Below are 10409 nucleotides of genomic sequence, written 5' to 3'. Positions count from 1 at the left end.
GAAGAGAAAAGTATATTAAAGACATATTTCAATCATTTGGGACAAATGGACTTCCTCAGGGTTTGAGGATCTGACTTTCATTCTTGCAGACTTAGAAGCCTGAACTGCTAGCTTACCATATCTAGATCATCTCTTCAGTGTGGACACAATAATCTATCCCAGAAAAATCCATATATTAAAAACCCAATATAAATTTATTCATTTATATGGACAATAATAATTGCCAAATTGATCAGGTGTTTTTGTTTGCTGTTGAGAGCTTTATATTTATAAAGGCAAATCCATGTGAAAAGCCAAATTACTATTGGGAGATTGCTTGGTAAGTATACAATTTAGATCAATAGGAGTTCATTGGAGTTAGTGCTATCAAGTTACAACACTCAGATGTATCCACGTCTATTCTAAGAACATACCTGCTAAAGAGCCTAGATACTTAAGTCTGTGAGCCAGAACCACTGAAGCTACTTCAGAATTCAGAATAATACACCCCCATCCAAATCTTAATACCCAGAACCTGTGAATATGTTAGGTTAAATGGCAAAAGGGAATTAAGATTGCAGATGGAATTAAGGTTGCTAATTGTTTGAATTTAAAATAGATTATTCTAGATTATTCAGGGGGGTCCAGTGTAATAAGCACAAGCTTTAAGTATGGAAAAGAGGCAGAAGAGTCATTGTAAGAGTGATGGTTTGTGAGAGTTAATTGTCATTATTAGCTTTGAAAATGAAAGAGGCCATGAGCCAAGGAATGTGGGCAGCCTCTAGAAGTTGGAAAAGGCAAGAAAAATAGATTCTCCTCTAGAGCTTTTAGAAAGGAACACAGCCCTGCTGATGCCTTGATTTTAGCTCAGTTAGACCCACCCATTTAGGACTTCTGAGCTCTAGGATTATAAGATTAAAAAATTGTGTTGTTTTAAGCCACTATTTATAGTAATTTGTTATGGCAGCAATAGGAAACTCACACACTCTGCCAATTTGACCTTTCTGACTTCCATTTATATAGTCCATAAATTTTTCTTTCTTTCTTGTTTAAGCAAAATAACAATCACTTGGTGTTAACTCTTAGTTGCCATATCCTGACAGGCTTCCCCAGGTGGATCACCTTGACCGGACTGAGGGTGTTTACCAATTATTTGGATTTTTTTTGTTCTGGGGAATCTTCTTAAAAATGGGCCATTTTTTGGTCCTGGGACTCTTCAGACAAAAGAATACTAGGCTCTGGCTCTCAGGTTTCTTCATGATATACATTGTGTTCTCTCAAAGACCATTCTAGACTACCTGAAACCAGAAAGCGAATTCTGGACCCCCTAAACTGTTTGGGGATTCCAGACCTAGAGGTATACAGAGCAGAACAAATGCCTAATGGCGTAAATAAACTGGCACACTGTAAATCAACATACTTGATTATTATTCTCTGTGAAGTGCAGATGGATTCAAGTGTCAAGGACTAGAATTAAGAGGCAGAGTACATCTTTGTATCAAGGTAGCACTATTTTCCTTATCCCCGAAAACAGAGTTCTTTATAGTCCAGATTGTAGAACCTAAACTCCTTTTAAGTGTTAAATGTAAAAAAGCTAAAAGTAAAAAAAAGTAAAATGTAAGAGTTATTGAGCTCTTAACCATGTACTAGGCACTATTCCAATTTCATTTAAGGTTCATTTAAACCTCTCCAGAACTCTATGGCTTAGGAACTACGATTATCCCTATTTTACAAATGAAGACACTGAGGTTCAGTGTGATTAAGTAGTTTGACCAAGTTTACTGGTATAGACTGAATGGAATTCATATGTGGAAGTTCTGATACCCAGGGGTATTTAGAGGTGGGGCCTTTGGGAGACAATTAGGTTTAGATGAGATCATAAAGGTGAGGCCCTGATGATAGTATTAGTATCCTTATTGTCTCTCTGTCACGTGAGGACTTAATGAGATGGCACCCATCTGCAAGCCAGGAAGACAGTTCTCTCCAGGAATCAAATCTGCTGGCACCTTGATCTTGGACTTCCCAGCCTCCAGAACTGTGAGAAATAAATGTCTATTGTTTAGGCCACCCAGTGTGTGGTCTTCTGTTACAGCAGTCTGAGCTAAGACAGTTACACAACTAGTAAGTGGCAGAGCTGTTACCTGAACTTGATCAGTCTAATTTAGAGACTGAGGTCTTAACTAGTATGTTTACCATAAGTTTGAGGTTTACTCATCTTCCACAAATACATGTATCCAGAAATTAAAATAAAGGGACACATAGTGAATGACTAAATAGAGGAAAGGATATTTCCACAATAAAGACTATTAGTACCGGGGCGCCTGGGTGGCTCAGTCGGTTAAGCGACTGCCTTCGGCTCAGGTCATGATCCTGGAGTCCCGGGATCGAGTCCCACATCGGGCTCCCTGCTCGGCAGGGGGTCTGCTTCTCCCTCTGCCCTCTCGTGCTCTCTGTCTCTCATTCTCTCTCTCTCAAATAAATAAATAAAATCTTTAAAAAAAAAAAAGACTATTAGTACCAAAGCAAATTACAATAATAATTTAATTAAAAGTGCAAAGATGGGAACACCTGGTTGGCTCAGTTGGTTAAGCGTCTGCCTTTGGCTCAGGTCATGATCCCAGGGTCCTGGGTCGAGTCCTACATGGGGCTCCTTGCGCTTCTCCCTCTGCCTGCCTCTCTCTCTGACAAAGAAATTTTTTTTTTTAAGTGAGAAGATGGTCTCCAATAATAGTGTTTAAGAAGAGAAACTTCTACAAACCTGAAATAATGTGTTTATAGTAGTTTAGTCATTATAGTTTTATAATGAAAAGCTCACTGGGGGCGCCTGGGTGGCTCAGTTGGTTAAGCGACTGCCTTCAGCTCAGGTCATGATCCCAGGGTCCTGGGATCGAGTCCCGCATCGGGCTCCCTGCTCTGCAGGGAACCTGCTTCTCCCTCCCCCACTCCCCCTGATTGGTTCCCTCTCTCACTGTGTCTCTCTCTGTCAAATAAATAAATAAAATCTTAAAAAAAAAAAAAAAGAAAAGCTCACTGTACTGGGAATCAGAAGAACTAGGTTCTTGCTGTTTTGCCACTAACCAGCTAAGTAAGCTTGATAAAGCCACTACATTTCTAGGCTCTAGTTTCTGAGAATAGCATTCAGACTTCTGGAGCAGGCATCGTAGGAAAAAGATAAATATTTTTATTTTAATCACAGGAGAATCAATATTAGCATCAAGAATTTATTGATCATATCCCTATTTGAAAAGTACAAGGTAAGTAAAAAATTAGAAGGGACAAGACTGATTGATTCCAGTAAGTGATTAAGTTAAGTAGGTGACTGAGTAGTGAGGACTGAGAAACAATACTAAACTTATAAAGAAAAGTTTTAAAAAAAACTATCAGTACAATTAAGCAAACCTACATAACTCATCATCTTTTGCATCCAGATAAACTGGGATTTCTAGGCATTTTAAGAGCTTTTGTAAATTGCTCTATCCCATCAAAGATATCCTTAAATTAAGTTAGCTTTTGGTTCAAGTCAGTTCAATTCAACCTACATTTACAGGGTACCCTCAGAGATGATTTGCCCTGAAACTAATGAAGCTCAGGCTCCCTCCTTGGCATAGCCACTGGGACCACCAGAGCTTCTAGGAATGTGGAGTTCTGGTTGGGAAGCAGAAACCAGGTTGCGGACAGAAAGCATTTCTATATAACGTGTTTGGTAAATTGCCTAAAAGAGTTCACAGAAGAAAGGGACCTGATCTCCAAGGTCTTAGTCATTTGTTTGATTTCTATTTTGCAATCTAAATACTCACTTTTCCACCTAACTCTGTCCATAACATTACATTCTTTCTCTTTAAGCACCTTGCCCTCCGTTTATACATCAGTTTCAAATACCAGTATCTTCTGTGCCTACCATGTGTTATGCCTTGAACTAATAGAGATACAAAGATGAAGGAGCTCACAGTTTTGGAGGAAGAATGCAGCATTAGACATGAAACAATGGTAGTCTAGTGGTAGAAACAAAGTGTAATGGGACACATAGAACAAAACATTCAACAATACTAATTTGTTGCTGTGTCATTATCTTTTGAAAGATATCAAACTGCCAAAAACTTCTGAGTTGAAATTCTGAACCTCTGTGAAGTAGCCTATGGCCTGATGTTTCTTAAGCCACCACTTTAAAAAATTTTTTGACTGTGATCTGCATTGTAGCAGACGTAAGTGTTCATCAAACATACTACATGTTCCCCTACATTTCTCGGCCTCCCTTGCAGTTAATTTAGAGTCACATGCCTATTCTGGTCAATGGGTCATGAGAGGAAGTGATGGTATTGTTTCTGGTTCAAGTCTCTTAACACTGATCAAGAGCCAGTGAGAGTCCTTTGTGCTCTCTCTAGAAAGATTTTTAGGCCTAGAAGCAAAGAACCAAGATGCAATAGTTGAATGATGAAAATATGCTAGATCCTTGAAGATCCGGAGGACAACCACCAAGTAGGTCAATCTAATCCACATCAGACTTTATGGTAGTGACATGTGACATATAAAATATTTTTATGTTAAGTCACTGACATGCATTTCACATCTGGACCTAATGCATGTGTGTGTGTATGAATCAAAATTTTAAAATAATACTTGCTGTTTCTGACATAGCTGATATTTTATTTCATTCAAGAAAATGCTTTTCGGGGCGCCTGGGTGGCTCAATCGGTTAAGCGTCTGCCTTCGGCTCAGGTCATGATCTCAGGATCCTGGGATCGAGCCCTGCATCGGGCTCCCTGCTCCGCGGGAAGCCTGCTTCTCCCTCTCCCACTCCCCCTGCTTGTGTTTCCTCTCTCGCTGTGTCTCTCTCTGTCAAATAAATAAATAAAATCTTAAAAAAAAAAAAGAAAATGCTTTTCAGACTCACAATGTCATGACACCCTAACTGGTCTCTAACCACAATGTGAAAAATAATGTCTTTTTTTAAAAAAAAAGTTTTTCTCTAATTTTACCTTTGTTTTTTAATTCAAGTATAATTAACATACAGTGTTGTATTAGTTTCAGGTGTACAATAGAATGATTCAACAATTCCATACATTACTCAGCGCTGAGCAGTGATCTGTGTACTCTTAATCCTCTTCACCTTTTTTTTTTATTTAAAGATTTTATTTATTTATTTGACAGAGAGAGACACAGCGAGAGAGGGAACACAAGCAGGGGGAGTGGGAGAGGGAGAAGCAGGCTTCCCGCGGAGCAGGGAGCCCAATGCAGGGCTGGATCCCAGGACCCTGGAATCATGACCTGAGCTGAAGGCAGACGCTTAACGACTGAGCCACCCAGGCGCACCCCTCTTCACCTTTTTAATCCATCCCCTCACTCACCTCCTCTCTGGCAACCACCAGTTCCCTATACTTAAAAGTATCTGGTTTTTTGGTCTCTTTTTTTTTTTCTCCATTTGTTTTGTTTCTTAAAGTGCATATGAATGAAATCATATGCTATTTTCTTTCTCTGACTTATTTCACTTAGCTGAAAAATAATGTAGTAAGCTGCTCAGAACATTGGTTTTCTATGAACAGCTTTCAGGTGTATCTAATTATTTAGAATAATAAGTTTTACAATAAATGCAACGTCATAATGATAATAAAAATGGGAAATACAGATTATTTCATCTTGTAAAATTAAATTATTGCATTTCTGGCTGTATCTTTCTATTTGGCACTTATATGTGAATACACACACATCATATGTAATAAAGGAAAAATGTTTTTCACTGTTCTGCAAAACCGGTAGTCTCTGGCACGGAAAAGTATTGCTGCTTTAAAAATTTGCATTCCAGTCCAAAAGGACTCCATGAAGAACGTATTCGGCTTGGTGCAAGTAAATTTTGGTAGGTCCTTGAAGACAAAATAAGCTTTATACCTCTTTTCAATAGCAGGAGAAAGAACTGAAGTCACGAAACCTTACACTTTAACGATGTGCCATAGTGGCGGCCTGTAAAATGAAGTAACAAAATCCCAAACCTGCCCAGGTTTCCTCCCCACTCACTGAACGGACGTAGCTCACAAAAAACAGCTCCCCAGCTCTAGGCCGGAACCGGTAAGAAACTCTCGCGATAGCCTCTCGACCGCCGGGAGCCTTCTGTGAGCACTAGTTCCCGCCCCCTCAGTGCGCCCACAGACTGTCTGCTCCCCATCTGCTACCGCGGGGCTGGCCGGAACTTTTATCCATAGGAACGGGTTTACACTGTAGAGTGTTGCCGGCCGGCGTCAAGGAGACTAGAGTGCCATCCTCTTCCTCTCACCGTAGCCGCCGCGGAGCGGAGCCGAGCAGATCAGATCCAGGAGCGCGGTTACCGGGCGGGCTGGGTCTATGGTCGCTCCGCGGGCCGCTCCGCCGGCTGGTGCTTTTTTATCAGGGCAAGCTGTGTTCCATGGCAGGGAACTTTTGGCAGAGCTCCCATTAGTAAGTGATCTTCCGTGTTCTCGCCCGGGGCTTGTTCTTGGGAGTCGGTGAGGACGGGGCCTGCGACTCCCTTTGGCCTGGATCCCGGCCCCTGTCCCGAGCGCCGCGGGGTCTCCCGGGGGCGGCAGCGGCCGGAAGCGGGATGCACTTTTCTCTGGCGACTCTCCTCTCCCCGCCCCCTGGCTGCGTTTCGGGGGTGGGGGGGGAAGATCTGTGAGCGGGCAAGGGCGGGGGCTAAAGAGGTTCGGTCTCCGAGGAAGGAAGGAGTTTAACTTTGGATTCCTGGATAAGCTAGGCCTGGAAGCGGGGTGGGTTGGGTTGGGATGGGATGGGCGCAGGTATGGAAAGTGTGGCACAGTTCTGGACTGTGAGGCCGACTCTTCAGGAGAGTTGGGGTTCGCTTTTGCCTGGGCTCTCTTCAGTTGTCGGCATTGTAGTCTTTTGTCATTGACCTTCTATCTTGAGTGGATTTAATACTATTCCGAGGAGAGAGTCCAGAGTCAGTCTTGTTTCTGCTGTCTGATCGCTTCCTGCCTTACCTTATGACTAGATGGAGTTGTATGTTGGTTAGGAATAGGGCAGGTGCTCTCAAAATGTATCCATTTCATTAGTCTGTGCCTTATATTTTGTTTTAAGCATGTATTTTCCAGGGACTTTGCCGATTTCTTTAACCTATTTCATGAGTAAGTTTTTGTTTTTGTTTTGACCGTGGAAGAACTAGAGTAATATTAAAAATATTTTTCCCTAAATACATTTGTTTAGGCCTAAAGGTGGGTGATGAGACTAATTGAACTTTGACTAGGCTTTCCGCTCTACGGTTGAAAGATGAACAGAACCTGATACTCTTCTATTTTAGTGTAAATATATCTTAATGCCAAGAGACCATTAGTAATTGTAGTTTAAATTTTGATTCTGTGAAGAAGTTGGATTCCTATTCATTCTGTTTTTAGTCCTTTGTAAGAGAAGAAAAACCTATTTTCAGAAAAGCAGCTTTCCTCTTGCTGTAAGTGATTCTGTGGAGATGAAATTCTACAGAAGCCTTACCTCTGATTATATTTTTATTTTGCACTGTTTTGCTCAGTGTAATATTTGCTTGGGCAAAATTAAAATACAGAAAATTTAGTGGACAAGGGGTAGTATTTTAATAAAGTTTGAAAGAAGGTGAAAGAATTGACAGGTAGGGCGCCTGGGTGGCTCAGTGGGTTAAGCGACTGCCTTCGGCTCAGGTCATGATCCTGGAGTCCCGGGATCGAGTCCCGCATCGGGCTCCCTGCTCGGCGGGGGGGTCTGCTTCTCCCTCTGACCCTCTTCCCTCTTGTGCTGTCTCTCATTCTCTCTCTCAAATAAATAAATAAAATCTTTAAAAAAAAAGAAAAAGAATTGACAGGTAGCTAGCTGTTGATTATCAGAAGTTAGAGCCATTTTTCAACTTAAAAAAAAAAAAGATACTACCTGCCTTTTGGTAAATGTTCTCATTATGCTTTCACTTATTGGCATAATGAGAACATTTATCAAAGGGGGAGCAGGATCTATAATGTTTTTTCACTTTTGAAATATAAAATTGTTATAATGTTAAATGTGCTTTTTTTGAAAGTGTCCTTCCCTCACAATTCAAATAGTCCTGGAGGAAGGGGCCACTGAGCTCTCTTCAGAATCATGAAGTGCCTTATCTGCGAAAGGTTGCAAGTGAGAAAAACAAGGCGATCAATTCTGGAAAAACAAACCAACAAAAAGATGACAAAAACCATCGTTTTAGGTGATTTTGGGAAAAGAGGAAAATTGACATGAACTATGTTTATCATGGCTTGAAGATGCACATTTTAACATTTCTGAAATGAGCATGACAGTTTTTTTCTTAGCACATGAAATAATGGTGAATTTTACAAACAATGTAATCTTAAATTTTATGAGATTTGCTATGTATAAGTGTTCTTGGTTTATCTTCCATACTATGTGCTGTGAGGAAAAACTTAAATATTTGTGAAATTTATCTTTTTAAGAACTTTAAGTGACTGTGAGGATGAAATTAATGATAATTCCAGAACATAGTGAATCACAGCATTTTCTAGAAAGTTGAAGTAGAGCACAACACATTCTTTGACCTTACTGCAGTAAAAGTAGAGGGCACTAAATACTAGGTGGCTGACTGAATTAATGAAGAGGTAACAGAAATAAAAATGTACAAAATCAATTCTGGATATTTTATTGTATCAAAGAGGAAACTGAAAATACAGTTACATAATATCAAGGAAATAACCTGATGAGATCAATATATATCCATACCTATGGGATGTAGCCAAAGCCACAGTTATAAACTAACATCCAGAATAACTGAGAAAAAATAAAAATAAGTCAGAATAGTCTGAGAATATTAAAAAGGAAACAGTGAAATAAATCCGGGGGAGGGGGTAAAAAAAAGACTTAATAAAGGTAACACTGATATTAACATAGTAAAAGGAAAAATAGTCAGAAATTATAAGAGCTGGTTCTTTGGAAGGAAAAACCAAAATAGTAGACTAAACTGCTGCTAGTTGAATCAAAGAGGGATGATACGAAGATACAAAATTAGGAATGAGAAAAGTCAATAAATCCAGATGTACTTTTGGGTTATCTCCATGGTAATAAATTTGAAAGCCAAAACAAATTAAGAAAGTTACCAAAGAGGGGCGCCTGGGTGGCTCAGTTGGTTAGGCGACTGCCTTCAGCTCAGGTCATGATCCCAGGGTGCTGAGATCGAGCCCCGCATCGGGCTCCCTGCTCCGTGGGAAGCCTGCTTCTCCCTCTCCCACTCCCCCTGCTTGTGTTCCCTCTCTCGCTGTCTCTATCTCTCTGTCAATTAAATAAATAAACAAAATCTTTAAAAAAACAAAAAGAAAGTTACCAAAGAGCTACCCCTTAAAAAATGCTCTGGCTCACATTATTTCATGGGTAAATGTTTTCCCATTTTCAAGAGGATCTGCTACTGAAATTATTCCAGTTCACACAGAAAGAAAGCTTTCCAGTTCTCTCTTTGAAGCTACAAGAACATTGATAAAATCTAGCAAAGGTAGCACTAAAAACAGTCTGTTTTGAATATTAATACAAACATCATAAATTATTAACAAGTAGAGTCTAACATTACATTAGAAATATAAAAAAATGATAGTGATTTTATTGTAGAAATATAGTCAGTGTTAGAAAATCTGTTAATAAACAGTGAAGGCATCAAAAGATGTCTATTAAGGGCGGCTGGGTGGCTCAGTTGGTTGAGCGACTGCCTTCGGCTCAGGTCATGATCCTGGAGTCCCTGGATCGAGTCCCGCATCGGGCTCCCTGCTTGGCGGGGAGCCTGCTTCTCCCTCTGACCCTCCCCCCTCTCATGTGCTCTCTCTCTCTCTCATTCTGTCTCGAATAAATAAATAAAATCTTTAAAAAAAAAAAAAGTCTATTAAAATTCAACATCTATTTTTGACTAAAACAAATAGGATTCTTTCTTAACATGGTAAAAACATCAAAGCATGAATAAGAGATATTTAATGGTGAAACATTAGGAAAATTAGGGTGCCTGTTTAACATTGTTATGAATTGCTACTCAATACAGTTAATAGAATGAGATACTAAAAATGACAAAATTATCAGCCTGTAGAGATAAAATTAACTCGAAAATTCAGTTAATTGAAAAATTATTATAAATAATAAAGGTTTAATAAAGTGACCAGTTACAAAATGTAAAAATGGAAAGCTTTCTTTTTTTTTTAAATTTTTTTATTCTTATGTTAATCCCCATACATTACATCATTAGTTTTAGATGTAGTGTTCCATGATTCATTGTTTGTGCATAACACCCAGTGCTCCATGCAGAATGTGCCCTCCTCAATACCCATCACCAGGCTAACCCATCCTCCCACCCCCCTCCCGTCTAGAACCCTCAGTTTGTTTTTCAGAGTCCATCGTCTCTCATGGTTCGTCTACCCCTCCGATTTCCCCCCCTTCATTCTTCCCCTCCTGTTACCTTCTTCTTTTTT

General features: G+C 39.8%; 1 protein-coding gene across 2 annotated transcripts in view; it reads left to right on the top strand.

The window, feature by feature from the left end:
* The first annotated feature begins 6128 nt into the window (after positions 1 to 6128).
* Positions 6129 to 10409, top strand: part of CCNC (cyclin C) — a 28170-nt gene continuing 23889 nt past the window's right edge. The window contains exon 1 of one of the 2 annotated variants that reach the window (XM_006730218.3): positions 6129 to 6405. In XM_006730218.3, coding sequence (XP_006730281.1) covers positions 6374 to 6405 — 32 coding nt within the window. In that variant the 5' untranslated portion in view covers positions 6129 to 6373. The remainder of the gene's footprint in view (positions 6406 to 10409) is intronic. The other variant, XM_006730217.3, reaches the window with a different exon arrangement.

This window comes from Leptonychotes weddellii, chromosome 8, assembly GCF_054177405.1.
Source record: "Leptonychotes weddellii isolate Sample4059 chromosome 8, ASM5417740v2, whole genome shotgun sequence".
NCBI lineage: Eukaryota > Metazoa > Chordata > Mammalia > Carnivora > Phocidae > Leptonychotes > Leptonychotes weddellii.
Note: the sequence above shows the minus strand (reverse complement) of the source record. Positions and strands in the feature narration are given on the sequence as shown.